The sequence below is a fragment of the Aethalodelphis obliquidens genome, unplaced genomic scaffold (assembly GCF_003676395.1).
Source record: "Aethalodelphis obliquidens isolate GAN/ISIS:26980383/991018 unplaced genomic scaffold, ASM367639v1 scaffold23, whole genome shotgun sequence".
Taxonomy (NCBI): Eukaryota; Metazoa; Chordata; class Mammalia; order Artiodactyla; family Delphinidae; genus Aethalodelphis; species Aethalodelphis obliquidens.
The window spans coordinates 19,184,167-19,204,265 of NW_020837967.1; the positions used below are offsets into that span (position 1 = coordinate 19,184,167).

At 43.6% G+C, this 20,099-nt stretch overlaps 1 protein-coding gene across 2 annotated transcripts in view; it reads right to left on the minus strand.

Moving 5' to 3' along the window:
- FRMD4A (FERM domain containing 4A) overlaps positions 1 to 19,575 on the minus strand; it is a 299,962-nt gene extending 280,387 nt beyond the window's left edge. For both annotated transcript variants that reach the window (XM_027121910.1, XM_027121913.1), the window contains exon 1: positions 19,385 to 19,575. In XM_027121910.1, coding sequence (XP_026977711.1) covers positions 19,385 to 19,543 — 159 coding nt within the window. In that variant the 5' untranslated portion in view covers positions 19,544 to 19,575. The remainder of the gene's footprint in view (positions 1 to 19,384) is intronic.
- Between the last annotated feature and the right edge of the window lie 524 nt (positions 19,576 to 20,099).

Sequence of the window (20,099 nt, forward strand, 5' to 3'; positions counted from 1 at the left end):
GAATAAAACAAGCCTGAGAATTGATCTTTGGTTTATCCATTAGATGGAATGATCAGCAAGAGAAACTGGCAATGCAAGCTGAGAAGGAAGAGGAGGATAGCACAGGATGGAAGCCAAGGGTGCTGAGTGCCTCCAGGGAAAAGGGGATGAAAGCCACAGACACATTAAGGAGGATGGGAACCTGGCATTGGATGCAACAGGTGGCCAGGGGTGATGTTTGCGAGAAACGGGACAGGAGGGGCAGAGGCCAAGATCACAAGGGCTTAAGAAGTGGTTGGCAAGGATGCAGGGGACTCGAGGAACAGTGAGCGCCACCTGATGGCTGGCAGAGGAGGGAGGACAGAGTTCGTGTGCTATCTTGGAATCCTAGCGGCTTGAGAGGATGTACTTCTGAGGTTAGATGGGGAGATCTCAGTTTGAGTGTGAACCAGGAGGAAGCCAAACCAGTGTTCAGGAAACACTGAAGATGAAAGAAGCAGAAGAGAGTTTATAGAGGCGAGGTCCTTCTGAAAGGGGTGAGAGAAGAAGGAGAAAAAGAGGACAAACGAAGGGCTTCCGCTAGCCACGTTTGGGGGTGGGCAATGTCATCCTCATCTGTGGAAAAACATTAGGGATGGTCAGGTACTATGACCTAAAATTTTACAGACAAGTGATAGGTGAGAATAGCTGTTCTCTTTGCTTTTCCATGTTTTGGAGTTAAGATGTTCTTAAACATTTTCATCTTAAATTAGAAGTGGCTCACTTTAGAACCAATTAAATCTGGCTTAATTTAACATCTCTTAGACGAAGCAAGATTTTTTTTCCCCCACAACGTATATAGTTACCCACCCCTCTTCTTATGCTGTTTGTTTTCTGATTTTTCAGGTAATACGTGCTCTCCGTTAAAAAAAAAAAAAAAAAAAAAAGAATTGGAAAACACAGAAAAGTGGAAGGAAGTAAAAATGTATCTGTAATTCCACTACCCAGAAATAACTGTTATATTACAGCATGGTGGCTTAAGAGCGTGAATTCCAGGAACATCTGCCATGGTTCAAATTTGGTTCTATTACTTCTTACAGAGGGACCCTCGCAAATTACATAAACTTTAAAGCTTTGGTGTCTTCATACGTAAAATGAAGATGGTGGGGGCTTCCCTGGCGGCACAGTGGTTGAGAATCTGCCTGCTAATGCAGGGGACACGGGTTCGAGCCCTGGTCTGGGAAGATCCCACATGCCGCGGAGCAACTAGGCCCATGAGCCACAACTACTGAGCCTGCGCGTCTGGAGCCTGTGCTCCGCAACAAGAGAGCCCGCGATACTGAGAGGCCCGCGCATCGTGATGAAGAGTGGCCCCCGCTTGCCACAACTAGAGAAAGCCCTCCCACAGAAACGAAGACCCAACATAGCCCAAAATAAATAAATTAATTAAAAAAAAAGAATATCCTTAAAAAAAAAATGAAGATGATGGTAAGAGCCACTGCCTAGCAGCACTGTGGTGAGGACTGAATTACATGAAGATAAAATTATGGCTGAGAACACATCGCCTCGTACCTGACATATGGGAAGTACAGATGTCCCAATTTTGCGATAACAGCGTTTTTCACCTGACTTTTCCATAGAGATGTTCTCTTTGGGAAATGGGAATTTCTGTGCCTGAAGAGTTGTATATCCTGTTTTTGTTCCCACATAACATTACCTTGTGAACATTTTCCTATAACATGTGCAACATTTCCCTTTTTATTCTAAAGTGAGCTACGGCATGTTTCCTCAAAGAAATGAAAGAACTACGTATTGTCACTACCCTGGCAGGATCAACTATTTTTACCCTTTGTAAAACCTCAGAACTCAGCCTAGCATAATCAGACAAGAAGTTCACTTTGCAAAGAATCACCACAGGGCAGCTGCCCATCCTCATTCTTTCTTTACAAAAAACAAATCGGGAGCAAAAACGAATGACCTAGCGCTGTGCTAGGAGGTCGGCGCAGAAACAGACCCAGATGTGTGCAGTCTTCACTTCTCCACCAAGTCCTCACTGCTCTTCTCTGGGCTGGGCTATGTTTGTACAGAAATAAACAAAAGGAGCGACCTCTTTCTGATCAGTTTCCTACGGTGCCCAGTGGCTCTGGCTGTTCAGGTAATGGGAAGGCGACTCCAAGTGAGCATCGCGGTCCCTGCACCCTCAGAGCTTGCCCAAACACAGGTGTCACGGTCCCATGGCAGGACACCCCCATCCCCTCCTGCTGGCAGCCTGTGTGATTGGCTGGGGTCATCAGCCAAGCTCCTCCAAGGTCACACCTGGAGTATATCACAGACCCGCACACTGGGGTCAGAAACTCCACACCAAACCCACCCAGAGCGCCCGTGTGAAATGCAGGGTCTCCACGCTATCTTGACTCTGTTGTTACCCTTTTAATTGGTGATATTTTAGGTCGCAGGTAGGCTAGAAATAATCAGCACATTGTCTTTAAAAGCAATTCGCATTTTCTCCTAATAAAGGACCTTGACTTTGATTCTTTTAGCCAGCGACGTGATTTTCTTTCTTGGACTGGCTCCATTTTTCAAACGTCACAGGATCTTAGCAAAGCATATGTCATACTCAGTTGTGTAAGGCAGTCATTCTACCCAATTGGAATAATTCTGCTCCTAAATGCTATTTAATCATTCTTCTGACCCAAGCTCCTGAGGTGTAAACGCACGAAGAAGAATCTGGTGGCTGGGGAGGCTGAAATACCTCAGGGGTGGAGAAAGCTCTCTCTGGCTCCAGGCACCTCTGTTCCCAGATGAGTGGTACTATTAGCCCATGGGCTTTCACGTGGGGCTAGGAGCTAACCCTTGAAGTCTGGCATGACAATTCCTTCCTTAATTAAAAACACATTGTAAAAAACAAAAACAAAAACACATTGTAATAGCAGCGGTGTTGCCTGACGGCAGGCTTACTTGCCGACATGGACCCAGTGCCCTGCTGAGGTCTACTTTGTTTTAGAATTTCTAGTGTATTAAAGGCCCTCCAGAAAAACCGTGCTCCATACATGGAGATACCCAGCCTTCCAGAAAGGCACAACTGGGGGGAAGGTGGGTATTGATTAGTAATCCGTGCTGGGAGAAGAACATAGTTCTTATATATAACGCAGTTCGTCAGAAGTATATTTCTATATTTTTCACGCTCTCCCACTCGTGGTTTGAAATTGGTAATGCATGTGAAAATTGTCAAGGTGGTTTTTATTTTAAGCCTTTTCACACTTATCTCTATAGCTGCTGCGAAGGGCCTTCCTAGCAAAGCTAGACGTCCATGAGTGCTTTAGTGACAAATGAAGGATTAATAACAGAATGACTACCCTTTACTGAGCATCTCGTGTGTGTATACAATACGCTGAGTGCTTTAGGTAGGCTGTCTTATCCTCAAAACAATCTTAACAAGAAATTGATTTGCACCCCCATTCTACAGAAGAGGAAACCGAAGCTCATCACAGCTAAGGAGCCTGCCAAGGTCATGCAACAGGTAGATGATGGACCTGTATTTGATGGAGACAGGTAATCTGGACCTGTATCAGTTTGACACCGAAGTCCCTGCTCATCTCAGATACGCCACGATGCTAATCTCAAATTACAAGTGGCTCTCCTATAGTTACTGCAGCATTATTTACAATAGCTAAGACATGGAAACAAACTAAGTTTCTGTAGTGATGGATACATAGAGAACTTGTGGTGTAAATACACAATGGAATCTTATTCACCCATAAAAAGAAGGAAATCCAGCCATTTGTGACAACGTGGGTGGACCTTGAGGGTGTCAGACAGAGAAAGACAAATAATGTATGATGTCTCTTATGTGTGGAATCTAAAAAACACAACAAAAACACCCCCACAAACTCATAGAAAAAGAGATCATGTTTGTGGTTTCCAGAGCCAGGGCTGGGAGCTGGGAGGAACTGGATGCAGGCGGTCAAAAGGTACAAACTTCAGTTACAAGATAAATAATACTAGGGATGTAATTTAATGCACAGCGTGACGACTGTAGTTAACACTGCTGTATGGTGATGAAAGCTGTTAAAAGAGTAAACCCCAAGAGTTCTCATCACAAGGGAAAAAGAGTTTTTTTCTTTTTGGGAGGTATCTATTCAAGATGATGGATGTTCACGAAACGTATTGTGGTAATCACTTAACAATATGTGTAAGTCAAATCATTAGGCTATATGTCTTAAACTGCTATACGCCAGTTATATCTCAAGAAAACTGGAAAAAAAAAACTACTAGCTGAAAAAATAAGAAAATAATCGTGGCTGTATGGCTGTGTATTTTTCTCAGTGGCACAGAAAATGGATTGAGCGGTGAGTTTTAAGAGTCAAATGAATTGATGTGCTTTCCTGAGCATCAATAATGATTTGGAGAACAGTACAGGGTTGGAGGAGAAAAACAAAACGAATGGACTCCTTCCGAGTCTTGGCCCTCAGCAAGCGCCTGGGAGGGGCAGAAGCAGGAGATCTGCAGCATTTTTGAAAACAGATTCACAACGAGTTCCGCATTCAGCTCTGAGCCTCCCTCCAGCCGCCACACCGGGTACTTCCTCAGTTCCTGAGAACTGAGTGTCTTGTCCAGAACATTCTTGTTAAACAACTGGCTAAGAAAGTCATGGAGAGCATCAGTAGGCCCTGAACCACAGGGTAACCCAAACGGTCGGTGAATAACAAGATCGGCGCTCTCTCCGGAGGTTGTTCTCTGCCTCTGTACAGATGCGGGTGGGAAGGGAAGTGTGTCTTGAAGGGTAAAGATTCAACGAATAGGCAGGTACTTCTGAGAGGCTCTACTGCCTGACTGTTGCTGTTTATTAATCTTTCCACTTCTCTTTGGCTTCTACTTTATCATAAGCAGAGTCTAAAGAAACAGGAGGGCGTGTAAACCCTCCTTTGCTGGGGAGAGCACGGTGTCCCACATTCAGAATCTAGCTGGAAATTGGGAATCCTTGGTGTTATTTCTAGCTGTGATAGTAATTCATGGGGTTGAGCAAATCACTAGTTTTTTCCTGCTTTCAGTTCCCCCTTCCATTCAGTCCTGTTCTGGTCCTTGTATCTCTTTGGCCCCCAGCTCTCCCTCTCTCCCTCTGTACTATAAGCCCCACTTAGAAAGTGGATCATATATGGAAACCGTGAATACATCCGACGTTGTTTCTCTCACACCTTTTCCCATACTTGCAATGATTTTTCTATCTGGGAACCTTCCCTTCACCTATAGCCTTGCTAAATCCTGTCTGGTCTTTGTCTTCCTCCCTGAATCCGGCTCTGAGCCCTGGTCCCTTCTTTCTCTGAAATCTAACAGGATTTGTTGTCTGAACTTCTCACTTGGCATCTATCGCCTACTGTCACACATCCCTAGTTATCTTTTTACTACTTACCTGACTGATTTACCTGGCTGCTTTGAAACTTGTAGCAAATACCTTAACCTAGCCTTTTGTTTTTCTCTCAGTATTAGCACACTGACTGGCACGGGACTGAGTCAATGTTTGTTGATTGAAATGTAAAACAGCAATGTTAACAACGGCAATGGCCACCTTTTATTGAATGCTTCCTGCCCACCAGATTGATGCTAAGAGCTTTATGTCAATATCTCACTCATGACGACACAATTTTGAGGTCTTATTTATCCCCATTTTACAGTGGAGGAAACTGCACCTCAGTAACAAGATAACGATCGCACAGCTATTACATGTTGGAACTGAGATTCAGCCCTAGAGCTACAGGGTTCCATCAGTGCCATGCTACCCTGCCCCAAGCAGGAACTATGTGATGACTGACTAAAACAACAATGAAACAAGGCAGGGACATTTCCACTTATGGTTAACGTGGCTGTAGACGGGTGACCGTGAAACTGAAACAGAAGCAAGGAGATAATGCAAGGATTCCATGGAAACAGCTTTGCAGTTAGCGGTTTCTCATATGGGACCTCCCCAGTGCCTTGTACTTCAAACTCTGAACTCTGAAGTCAAACTGACTGGGCTTGAATCTTGGCTCAACAGTTCACCAGCTGTTTGACCTTGGGTGAGTGACATTAAGCTCCTGGCGACTCAGTTTCCTCGGGTATAAACGTGGACAATCATGGAACCCTCTCATATTGTTGCCTTGAAGATTAAATATATACATGTGAAAGGCACATATATGGAGCCTTAAATAAATGTCAGCTATTATTATCAAGAATCTCTAGGACTTCCCTGGTGGCGCAGTGGTTGAGAATCCACCTGCCAAAGCAGGGGACACAGGTTCAATCCCTGGTCTGGGAAGATCCACATGCCGAGGAGCAACTAAGCCCGTGCACCACAACTACTGAGCCCATGTGCCGCAACTACTGAGCCCCGCATGCTGCAGCCCATGCTCCTAGAGGTCGTGCTCCACAATGAAAGTGTAGCCCTTGCTCGCCGCAACTAGAGAAAGCCCACACACAACAACGAAGACCCAACGCAGCCAGAAAAAAAAAAAAAAGAACCTCTAACTTAGACCAAAGTAATAGAATCTACGCTGAAAGGCAGAAATGGTTGTGTATTTCACTAGATTTCAGGCAATGGGAAAGAGCTCTGTTTTTATCCTTCAATCCTGAACACAGCAAGGAAACTGCCGGTAGGGAGTTTTAGAAGAGACAGGCCACCCAAGGACTGTATCTCAAGGATTACCACATATGCCAATGCCACGCTGACCTGAAACTCATCACTCAAATGGCTGTAGGAACCAAGAGCGGCAACAGGAGGGACCTCCTGGTGGTAGACGATTAATGCTGCAGTATGTGAATAGGGGTTTTCTACAATCACTAAACATCTGGCCTCTGATTGTTTCTTACGAACTGTGTGACCTTGAACTGGGTGACCTAACCTCCCCTTTCTTACCTATAAAGTGGGATAATCATTGTAGGATCATGGAGAAAATTAATGTATATGTAAAGCGCTTGGAACAGAACTCAACAAACACCTTCAATTTATTTTACTTTTATAGTTATCACCAGTCTAGACACATAGTTTCCTTGGGTGGTTGAGATGTAGCCTCAACAGAAGAGAAGAGATTACTCTTGACTAAGTTAACAAGATTCCCCAGCACTTCAAGTATTTCATTCTACTAAGTGGCTTAAATAAGGGAATTTTATTAGACAGCATGGGCTGGAATTCTCACAGTCTCTTCTCCGCAACCCCCTCCTTGGTAATCAGATAATGTCTATCCGCATTCTTCAAAAGCTGGGATTTTTTTTTTTTTAGGATTTGATCTCAATACCCTGCAGAGACCTTTTAGAGGAAGGCCAGGTTGTGACACACAGCTGAGCCAATTTTTTTGCAAGGGTTTAGCTACGGCTTCATGGGCACGGGAGGAAACGAAATATAACCTCAGGTGTTAAAGGAGGTCAAACCCGCCTCATGGGGGTCCTCCATGCCTGCCTCTGAGCATACAGTGAGGGCTGGCACTTGTGCCCTTCCACTGCCAAGCCTGGATCACAGCCCTCAAACGAGGTGTCAGCTGCAATTTGGCGCCCAGGGCTGAAGAGCGACAAGCACATCCTCTTGCTCCAAAAATGCTGGGGGGCGGGGGGTGCCCTGTGCTCTGGGCTTGGCCAAGAGAGAAAGCAAACTGCAGGTTATCTGGCCCAGACCAGCAGACACTGTGCAAAAGCCTCAGTGGCCACCCTGAAACAGGGAAATCACAAGCCAAATGCTCGCCTAGGGAAGCACCAACAAAGCTGCCTGGTGTGGGAGAGGCAGTCCCCACACTTGGATCCTGGCTCCACAGGGAGGAGAGAACAGAGGGCCCTTCAGATTTCTAGGAACCACCAATCTTGGGACTTTCATTCAGCACTAGGTCTCCAGAGGCCACCACTACCTAAGACACCAAAATTGCCTACTTAGATCTTGGGTCATAGCTTGTTTATTTCCTGACACAATTGCCGGTCAAAAGGCTTCCTTAAATTTCCCCTAGAAACTTAAAGGACGCTCATGAAGAATACTCTTGTACAAATTTGGAAACTAAGTATTTTTTTCTTCTTTCAGAAGTTAAAGAATATTGTTTTATATCCCCATTCATTTCTCAGAGGAGAGGATACGAAAGGCTCTGGTACCTTTAAATTTGTTTTCATTTTGTAGCCAATGAATAAATTAATAATAATGGCTTAACATCTATTGTGCTGGTACTAGTTATCAGGCTTGGTCTAAGTATTTTATATATAATGCCTCATTCAATCCTAAAGATGACCGTAAGTGGTAAATAGAGTTATTTCTGTTTCCGGATAAGAAGATTTGGTCTGGGGACTGGGATGTTATACTGAATTCACTGACTCAGGGCACAAGCCCTAAACCCTTTGTGATAGGCAGACCAGCTGCCCATCCACCGGATCTTCCCAGCATCCCTAATGGTTGGGGGTTGGCCACGTGACCACCTTCTGGCCAATGGGATGTGAATATAAGGGAAGAGTTCTATTTCTAGGTCTGACCTAGAAAAACTCTCAGGGGTGCTTCCCTTCCATGTTCCTCTTTACTAAATAAATATGCCACTGAGACCCTAGAGGAGGGATGAGTCACAAGTTGACCCTGAACGATCCTGGGGAAGGCCGTCTAGCAACCAGAACATGTTGGACTTATTATGAGTGAGAACTAAGAGAGAACTGCTGTTGTGATAAGTCACTGAGATTCCCAAGCAATCTACTGCAGAAGCCCAACTTACTTTAATTCATGCACCCTTTGAGAAAAATGAATCCACTGTCCACAGTTAAAACGTTACTGTTAGTGGACCCTTAGGGCAGAACTGCCACCTAGTTCTACAATGTAAGTTTTCTCTCAAAATACAGGGTGTGCAACCATAATAAGGAGATTCTCCTCCAACTTAGGAAGATGATAAAGAGACCCCAGGCCTTGCTTCCATCTTCCAAAGAAGGTTAGCATGACGTGAAAATAATCAGATTGCACAATCATCATTTATTAGGAACCCATCTGGTGTGGGGATGAGCTCATACCCTTGAGAATAAAGGAAATTTCCAGCTGAGGCTGGAGGGTGAGGCTTCCAGAACAGGCCAGCTGTTTTCAGAAGGTCCAGTGCTAGGTTAGGACAAGGCTCGTGAAGAGCGACCAGTGATGCTATGGTCACCATTATTGTAAATGATATAAATCACATTACACTTATTACATAAGGATGCATGACTGTTAGCCTAACAAATTCAGTCTAATTGTCTTCCTTTTTTCTGCAGCAGCTTTGGGCTGGTACATTGTGTTATTTCTGCCCATCCTCTTTGTCTAGTTAACCCTCACTTGTCTTTAAGATTTCTGCTCATCTGTTGCCTTCTCAGGAAGCCTTCCCTGATGTCTCAGAACAAGTAAGTTCTCCTGTTAAACCCTCTTAGGCTATTGGGTACCTTGTCCTCAAAGCACTGACTTCCAGTTTTAATTTCCCGTGAGTCTGCATAATTATTATGTTAGCACTGTTGAGTGAATGATTGTCAGAACTCTGCCAGTGGAACATAATCTCTACACAAATATGGAATCATGTCTGGTTTTGTTCACCATCCTGTCTCTAGAACTCAGCACAACAGCTGGCACTTAGCAGGTGTTCTTTAATTATTTGTTAGATGAATGAACAAACACCTGAGTGAACGAATGAATGAATGAATCTTCATTTAGTGAGGAAACTGAGGTAGAAATATGTCGTACCCCGATTTATGAGTATAGCTACAAAATATAATTTAGAATATTTGATTTCTGTAGCTACTACTGCCCATCTTCTCCCAAATCGCTCTGTAGAAAGAGGTGCCTTACAATCAGCTGACACTTGCATAGGTGATGAGCACCCCAGAACAAATGTTGATAACATAGATGCAGAAGTCCTACCTGACAAGAGGCCAGCCACTAACTTCTCCGAGCCTTGATGTGGTACTCTCATTTATAACCCCTCTCACTGGTGTCAAGAGTCAAAAATAACGGAATGCACCTGACAGTACTCTGTAAACTATAAAAAGATGCATGTATGTTTCTCTTGAAGTTAGAAAGTGTGAAAAATTGTCTCTCAGTTGATGGGATTTTGAAAAGACACCACTTTGTGAAGAATAGGGCATTCTGAGGAGATTAGGCGAAGACTTGCCATTTAGTTAAATAATCATTTCTAGGCAATGGCAGAGAAATTAGACCCCCCAGTCTCCATCAGCCCCAGCCCCAAAGACCCCTAAACAAACATAGAATTTAACCAAAAAACTGGCTACTCTCCTTCTGATGGGATTACTGTCTCCAAGCCCCACCTGAGTAGAAGTTTAGAAGCCCTCAGTATTCAGAGGTAGTGTGTGATATTGGTCAAAAGAAAAACTTCTGAGCTGACTTCCACGATGCTTTCATAGTAAATTAGCATATGTTGGGAGGGACTGGCCCGAAGTGAGTTGCTTGATGTAGTGACTGACAGCTAATTTTAAACCTTTAAAGTATTATTTTCTCACTGGAACCAAGGAAAGTGCTTTCAAGAAGGATGAAAACATACCCCATGTCAGACTCAAAAATATTTTCTGAACAAAGTAAAGACTGAGCTCCTGCTTTGTTTGTAAATATGTTGTTAGAAAATTCAAGAATGAGTTTTTCCAACTCAGGAGTTCTCAATGGTCCTATTGCAAAGACGTGATTCTTTGTCAATGTAAGAAAATGCTGTTGCAAACACAGGGTGTGTAACATTCAAGCACATCTGCAGAAACGCAAACACATCATCCTTTACTGACAGGCACCAACAGCCATAATGGGTGGCAGAAAAGGTTGAAGCAAACAAATGCACAAACTTGACAAAAGGTAGAAAGGAACGGGATAAATTTGCTAATTGTTCTTCTTGGTGCAAGTCTATTTTTTTTCCGCTATAACCATAACACATGTTACAGATCATCAGAGAAAAGGCTCAGCCCCGTACCATATGTGGGCACTAAATAATATGAAAAGCACAGCCCTTGGAAAACATACATTGCCGGAATGAAATGATGAAAGAGGAACAGCAAAAATAGCAAATTGAGCATCAAAGCCCAGCTTTGCACATGTGGGAATGTTTTTTGAAATCAGGCATCATCCATCGGTCCCAGGCTGGTTGTATTAGTTGCTTTAGAAGATGCAAATGAATCATTGCAAACCCAATCCCCTTTTAGAGGAATTGTTCATCATTAGGAGAATTTACCACTGATATCATTATAAGTCATCATGCAAACAGTTGATAAAGTTGCAGTTTCAAAATGATTCTTATTTCTAGAACCTCTCAGTTTCAGAAACACAATTCCTACTAAGAAGTAAATGCACGACTCATTCTCTGTGACTATAAACCCCATCCTGGGGTGATAAAGCAACCTCCTCTGTTGGCTCACCTACTGTTGTTTTTTTGTTTTTGTTTTTGTTTTCTGGCAGCGTTTGTGGGAAATGCAGTACATACAGGTCAATGTAGGCCTGGTTCTGTGGGCCACAGATAGTCAGTGTCAGAACATTGGGTCAGAACCACTCTATATAATTAAAAAAAGGACTCTTCCCAAATTCCTGACACTTGGTTGTCACTCTAGCCACTGGTCTGTATTTTCTTCTAGAAGAAGCAGTGATGGCTGGACCACGGATGATTTTAAAACCATGTAAGAAACCACACTTCTCGGAAGAAGATGGGAACGTACACTGGGACATTTTCCCACTCCTAGTTTCTTCCCTACAGCTTATATCTTAAAGTCAGGAAGAGCAGGTAAGTTTCCTCTTTGGGCTTTGTTCAGCAGGTTTCAGAAAATAAAAAACAGAAAGAAAGTTGACAACTCTCATGAAGGGTACTGTTTCTACAAATAGACCAAAAATGAAAAAATTGAAAAAATGAATGACATCCAACTGAAAAAAGAAATAATCTAAAACAGGCTCCATATGCCTTACATATGTGGTCTCCATCTTTGGGGCCAGAAGCAATTCATGGCACAGCGATAATTCAGGTTACTGGTCTTATTTATCTTAGTTTTCCCATAGTTCATACTGGTGATAAGGGGTGGGGTGGTGGGATACAAAGGTAGATTCCTCATGATGCGAATGAAGCTTAAACTTCAGGGCCCGTCACTTCTTGGGGTCTTTTCCAGGTCTTTGGGATGATACCTAGTAATATGTGTACGTAGCCCTATTTGCATAAGGGAGCTATTTTAATCGCCGTCAGTTATGACTACTGTCTCTTTCTGCACTGACCTACCCTCTGTTAAGCTTCCCATCTTGATCACGTAGCACTGGAATGGCCACAGGTATTTTTTGGAATTGAGCTCAGGGAAAGTTGAGTTGGGATACGTGTAGTTTGGGTTTAGAGGGATATATATATATATGAAGTTCACAGTCATTTCCACCTATCTATGAACATATGGAAATGGATGATACCATTGAAGGAATGGTTTCCAGCCTTACTCCTCACCCTTAAGTGCTGACTTACCTTCTGTTGTCCATGAAGGTACAGGGCCTGGGGTCTTACCCAGATATTACTACATCTTACAGCACCTGGCTATGGAAGTGTGTGGCCTCCACATAGGAGAAATCAGGTTTACAATGCAAGGAGCCAATATGCAGCAGCATGGATGGACCTAGAGATTATCATACTAAGTGAAGGAAGCCAGACAGAGAAAGACAAATATCATATGATATTGCTTATATATGGACTCTAAAAAATATGATACTAATGAACTTATTTGCAAAACAGAAATAGACTCACAGACATAGCAAACAAATTTATGGTTACCAAAAGGGAAGGGGGGTAGGGATAAATTAGGAGTTTGGGACTGAAATATACACACTACTAGATATAAAATAGGTAACCAATAAGGACCTACTGCATAGCACGGGGAACTCTACTCAGTATCTTGTAATAACCTATAACGGAAGAGAATATTAAAAAGAATATATATTTGTATATATGTGTATAACTGAATCACTTTGCTGTACAACTGAAACGAACACAACATTGTAAATCAATTATATTTCAATAAAAAGTATGTATATATAAATGCAGGGAGCCAGAACCTAGTCTGCGGAAAAATCTTCCATTCAACAGACCAGCAAAATTATAAGTAGAGAGTTTGGTTCTCATAGCCCCCAGTCAAAAGTGAAAGTGTTGTCTCTGTCAGGAGTGTATATAATATAAAAAGGCAATTGTAAAGGCATCATGTAATTTTTTCTTTATCAAAGGAAACAGAACATAACTGAATTTTTCCAGAATCCCTTTGTTTAGAGCTCTCGTTTATCGTAGTTTTACTATAAACAGTATGTTTGATAATAGACCATGCATAGAAGAAACTTGAGAGAAGGATTTCCAAATTTGACAGTCCTACAAATGTGCCCAGTATTTCCAAAGACAAGTTGTGAATCTGAACAAGACCTTTCTCAACTAACAGTAATAAAAACACAGATTTTGATCAGCCATGTTAGAGGGAAGACCAACTTCTCCTTCTCTTCCCTCGCTACAGAAAATATTACAAAGTCATTGCCTCGTGAAGAACAGACGGAAGAGTAGGCAGCTGAAGTACATAGGAAAAAATGTATAATAGAGATGTATTTGGCAGTTAATTAATAAATCTGTTACTATTTTGGACTTCATGATGCTTATGGTATTTGTCACCTTTCTTCTGTTTGTAACATGTTGTGATTTTCCTTCCACACCTAAGTTTGTATAATTTTCTATTATTTTTCTTTTAAAACATTCTCACCCCCAATTATATAACATTCAGGCTCCATGATTAACCCTTGTGAGAAAGAAGTCCTGAGGAAGAGTCACTTCGGGAAGACAAAAGTCCCTGCAGAGAAGAGACCTGCATTGCCTGACATGCTCCAGCAGAGCTACAGCCATTGTTTTGAGACTGGGATGGGGATCTGGAAATGAGGAAGGTTTCCCTCCAGAGCCACACTTGAGTCCTGCTCTAGAGAAAGCCACTGCTGCACTAAGGGTCAAATCATACCCTTTTCACAGTTTTGACCATGGGTGATCACGTTTATTCTTGTAATAATGAAAGCCACTAACACTTACTGAGTGCTTCTTATGTGCCAAGCCATGGGTTTCTTTTGAACTGAGTTAATCCTCATGATAACCTCGTCAAACCATTATTTGTGACCCTCATTCTTAGATGTCACATAATCCCTTTTGCCCTCTATTAGCGCTTCCTACTAATCTCATGAATCGCATGAAGTAAGTCAGAAAGAGAAAGACAAATACTGTACGCTAACACATACATATATGGAATCTAAAAAAAAAAATTGGTTGTGAAGAACCTAGGGACAGGACAGCAATAAAGACGCAGATGTAGAGAATGGACTTGAGGACACGGGGAAGGGGTAGGGTAAGCTGGGACCAAGTGAGAGAGTGGCATGGACATATATACACTACCAAATGTAAAATAGATAGCGAGTGGGAAGCAGCTGCATGGCACAGGGAGATCAGCTCGGTGCTTTGTGACCATCTAGAGGGGTGGGATAGGGAGGGTGGGAGGGAGATGCAAGAGGGAGGAGATATGGGGATATATGTATATGTATAGCTGATTCACTTTGTTATACAGCAGAAACTAACACAGCAATGTAAAGCAATTATACTCCAATAAAGATGTTAAAATATATATATATATATATATATATATATATATATATATATATATTTTTTTTTTTTTTTTTTTTTTTTTTAAAGTAGCCCCCACAGTGACTCAGACGTGGCCTCTTGGGGTTTTTGTAAGCATCTGCTTACTATCTGACAGTGGAATAAGCCTCCTTCAGCTCAGAGGCTCTCCAGCTGGACTGCACAATAGAATCACCTAGAAAGCTTTAGAAACATACATATGTAGGCACCAGATCAATTAAATCAGAATCCCTAGGAGTCAGACCTGGGCATGGGTTGCTTTAAAAGCTCCCCGATTGAATCAAAAGTCCAGCCAGGGACTGACAGCCATCACTTCAGCCAATGGAGAAACTGTAAACCATGAAAACATTGCTATGAAATAATAGAAAAAATATATATATGGTTCTCTGTCCCCCGTTTCTGGCACAGAGCTCCTCAAACTCTTATAATTTCCTAAGAGCACTAGGGGCATCTTTGGTTCTACTGTTTGGTCTTTGACTCTGGTTCCTGACACAGAGCTCCTAAATGCCTTAGAATTTCCTGGATGACAGGAATGTCTTTTGTTCTAATGAGGTGACTCTTGCTGGGCTCCTGGATGGCTTCAGAATGGGGACTGGTCACCAGAAAGACCAAGCCATGACTAGAAACTTGGAACTTTCAGCCCCACTCCCATCCTCTGGGAAGAGGAGAGGTGCTGGAGACTGAGTTAAAGACTGATCATGCCTATGCGATGGAGCTTCCACAAAAATCCCCAAAATACGGGGTTCAAAAAGCTTCTGGGTTGGTGAACATATCCACGTGCTGGGATAATGGTGCCTGCCAATTCCACGGGGACGGAAGCCCCTGCACTCAGGACCTTCCCAGACCTTTGCCCTCTGAATCTCTTCATCTGGCTGTTCATCTGTATCCTTTCTCATCTCCTTTATCATGTAATAAACTGATAAATGTGTTTCCCTGAGCTCTGTGAGCTGTTCTAGCAAATGATCAAATCCAAGGAGGGGATCGTGGGAACCTCCAATTTGTAGCCAAGTCAGCCAGAAGTTGTGGGTAAACTGGAGACTTGTGACTGGTGTCTGAAGTGTGGGTGAAGTCCTTAACCTGAGCCCTTAACCTGAACTCGTGCTAACTCCAGGCAGTTAGTGTCGGAATTGCTTGGAGTGGAAAACCTACCCATCTGGCGTCAGAAGCACTGTGAGTATAAAGCAGAGTGAGAGTAAAGGAAAACAGAGGGTTTTTCCTTAGACAATTGCCTAAACGAAATACATAAAGACGGCCATTAATCACCTTACCACTAGTAAATAAAGGCACTTTGATGAACTTTTCCCAAGATAAAAAGCGGTAAGAATACAGTACATTAAAAAAAATAATAAAAAGCTAAAAATAGAACTACCATATGATCCAGCAATTCCAATCCTGGGTATATATTCGAAGAAAATGAAAACGCTCTCATGAATAGGTAATGCATCCCAATGTTCATAGCAGCACTGTTTACAGTAGCCAAGATTTAAAAGCAACTATCATCAAAAAAGAACACAAATAACAAACATTGGAGAAGATGTAGAGAAAAGGGAACCCTCGTACACTGCTGGTGGGAATGTAAATTGGTGCAGCCACTGTGGAAAACAATATGGAAGTTTCTCAAAAAACTAAAAATAGAATTACCATATGACCCAGCAATTCCACTCCTCGGTATATATCCAAAAAAAAAACAAAACACTAATTCAAAAAGATACGTGCACCCCAATGTTCATAGCAACATTATTTACAATTGCCAAGATATGGAAGCAACCTAAGTGTCCATCAACAGATGAATGGATAAAGAAGATGTGGTACATATATACAATGGACTACTACTCAGACAAAAAAAGAATGAAATAATGCCATTTGCAACAATATGGATGGACTTAAAGGGCATTATGCTAAGTGAAATAAGTCAGACAGGGAAAGGCCAATACTGCATGATCACTTATATGTAGAATCTAAAAAACACAACGAACTACTGAATATAACAAAAAAGAAGCAGACTCACAGATATAGAGAACAACCAAATGGTTACCAGTGGGGAGAAGGAAGGGGGGAGGGGCAATATAGGGGTGGGGGAGTAACAGGTACAAACTATCAGGTATAAAATAAGCTTCAAGGATGTATCGTACAACACAGGAAATATAGCCAATATTTTATAATAACTATAAATGGAATATAACCTTTAAAAATTATGAATCACTATATCACCTGTAATTTATATAATATTGTACAGCAACAATACTTCAATAAAACAATAATAACATTTCCCATTTGTATACACTTTAGTATTATATTTACAGCACACTTTCACAAATATGCCCTGATTTATCCCTTATACTGCTATGAAGCTATACTCTATAATTGAGAAAACAAAGGCTCTGAGAGAATAAAAGACTTTCTGAAAAGTCTTCCCGGAGCAAAATTAGTTTCTCCCTTGAAAACTCGATTTGTTTTCTTGACTCTTCCCCAGGAGGCTGTGAGCCTCCTGTGAGGACGGGCTGGTATTTTGTACGTGTCCCATTAAACCAACACTGCTTGGTTGGTGTCTGAAGTGTGGGTGAAGTCCTTAACCTGAGCCCTTAACCTGAACTTGTGCTAACTCCAGGCACTTAGTGTCAGAATTGCTTGGTGTGGAAAACCTACCCATCTGGCAGGTAAAAGGTCTGGGAGCAGGTAAAGCTGCCCAGGAGACGGTAAGTCTCATCTGGGACTCCTTCAGTTCACCCAGGCCCAGTGCAGCTGCCTTTTGCTTTCAGCTTCCCTGCCTTCTCCAAGCCCCTTAGCCCGGCTCTGCAGACAGCTAACTGGTCAACCTGGCCTCTTAGGTCAGTGAACTAGTTTAGACCTGCCGTCCTGACTTTCCCCTCCACAAATGCTTTCCAGACCCACCTGTGGGAATTAACTGCTGGCTGCAGACAGGCTGTGTGGGTCACAGGCATTGGCCCTCTGGCCACCCTGGCTTGGCTGACCAGTGCAGCTTGGCCAGAGACAACCATGGTCAAGCATGAGGTGTGATTAGCCTTTGAGTCCCAATTGCCTACCAAGGGCCAGGCACACAACTGTCATTCAGTAAGTGTCTGATGCATCGAGTTGAGGTTGAAGCAGGAGGAAAATGTTTTCCAGGCCTGGTGTCCAATAATCCAGTGTTCTCTTCAACACACTTGTAACATGAAGGGAGGTTCCTAAAAACGTCCCCCTGCGGTGGGGCTAGGCCACCCTGCTCGCTTGATTTCGAATCTTGATTTTTATGTAACTTGATGCAACATAAGAGAGGACAAATAGGAGATAAAAAGAAAGTGGGAGACAGATGTAAGAAGCCAGGACCCCCAAACTCATTCGTAATCAGCAACAAATAAGACAGACTCATCTGGACTCAGGAATTACCCCCAAACACCAAGCTGTTGGAGAATTGACTCTAAAACCAAGGCTTCAAAAAAAAAAAAAAAAAAAGGACCAACTAACCATGTTAGTTACTGCTTGAATCTCCCATCTGGGAGATTTTTTTCCAGAAGTCTTTCAGATTCACAATTCGTCATGGGAAATATTGTGTACACTTTCCAGATTGTTGTCAAATTTGAGAAGACTTCTCTCAAGTTTCTTTTATATATGATCTATTACAGACATAGTTGCTGTTTACAGTAAAACCATGGGTATGAGCCCTTCAGACACAAAGAATTCTGAAAAAAAAATAAAAGCAACCCTTCCTGCAAGCCACTTGAAAAGTCTTCATCCCACCTGCCCGTGGGCAGAAGAAGGAATGGGGGCTCTGGGAGGACTCTGCCCCTCTGTAAAATCAACTCAGGGGCTCCTGGGTGTGTTTTCCAAGGAGCCGTCCCTTCAATGCAAGTCTGGACATTCCATGAGGAGGGCTTGGGGGGAAGGGTGGCTACACGGTCCCGGGTTGTTTAGCCATTACGGTTCATTAAGGGATTCTACACTGCCAAATGATGCCTAAAACTACAAAGGCCAGCTGTGCCTGCTTGCTTTCAAGCAGTTTTGGAAGCAAAGAGAGAGGACCCAAGCCACTCAAGTTAAATGAGCGAAATAAACTGCGTTATAAGAAAGCATCAATGAAGGAAGAGCTAGTGACACCTTCCTTCAAGAACCAGGCAGGGGCACAGCTACCCCTCTGCTCCTCTGCCTTCACCCCCCCTCGGTAAGGCTGGGCTGTCAGGACTGAAACGCCTGTGGCCGGCAGGGACCTGGCTTCATGCCACCAGTCTGGATGGGAAAGCAGACTCTCTTGTCTCTCCCTTTTTAAGAGCTCTGCATCCCCAGCCAACTGGTTCAGAAGGGCCGCCCTCCTGCGGAAAACGTTCCCTCTTTCTCACATTTTGTGTGGGGATGTCTGACTAGGGGAGCCACCAGAGGGGAGGGAGGTGAGGATGGGCCACACACACACGCACACGCACACACTCTCTCTCTCTGAGAAAGCAGCATCTCTTGTGAGAGGGGCATGAACTTGTGGAAAGGGCATCCTCATAGTTCGCTTGCGTGGAAATCACAGGGCTCTACCAGTTACCAGCTGGGTAACTCTGAACAACTTACGTCCCTCCCTGACTTTCAATAACCTCATCTCCAAAAAGGTGCCATAAATGCCTAGTTTATCAGGTTGTTTGGAAACTGAGTTCGATCCTGCTTACGACACGCCTCTCCCAGCGCCTGACACCTAGGAGACGGCAGCTGAAGCGAACCCCTCCCCTTATTTACTGGACATACTACACAAGTGACAACAGCTGACGACCCTTCCCCACCATCCCCTATGGGTTTCTCATGCTGCAAAGAAACAGAAGAGGAGCATTGGGTCCCACCTGGTAGACAGCCCTGGAGATGCACCATGGTTTCAGCATCAGCTGCAGGACCCGCAGGTTCCCCCCTCGGCACGTCCTCAGCACCCGGCAAGTCAGGCCCCATACCAGCCGGTCCCAGCCACTCAGCAGGTCCTCAGAGCCCTGCGGCCCCGCAGCCATGCCAGCCCAGGCCCCGCCTCTGCCCCTCTGGTCCCAGGACCCACACGCAGGGCTGTGTTCTTTTCCTAACGCCAAGTTCAAATGTCACTGAGATGTCATCAGGCCGGGAAAATGCAACCCAAATAACTCTGCCTTCTCCTGGTCCTTCATCCTCACCCCCAGCTTCCCTCCCCACCACCCTCATTAATCTTCTGGGACTGTTTTCCTTCAAGGATGAGCAAACGGCTCTTAAATGCAAATGTTTTCTCGCTGCCTCTGGGAAGTCCCCAGGGACTAGGTAAAGATAAGCCTCCTCCACTGTGGACAGGCACTCGGTGGACCTCGGTGGACCCCCAGCTGACTTTCGGCACAGATCAGAACAGAATTTAAAGAAGAACGTGAACCCGGAGTCATCACTGTGCGCTCCTGGTTCCGGGATTCCATCCAGGGTGAGAAACAAAGGGGATGGAGTTTCGGCCTCTCTGCCAACATTCCCAAGGCATTCCATCTAGGCTCTTAACTCTTTAAAACTTTGAGAACCGGAGTTTCTGCACCGCAAGCCCAAAGGCCAGTTGGG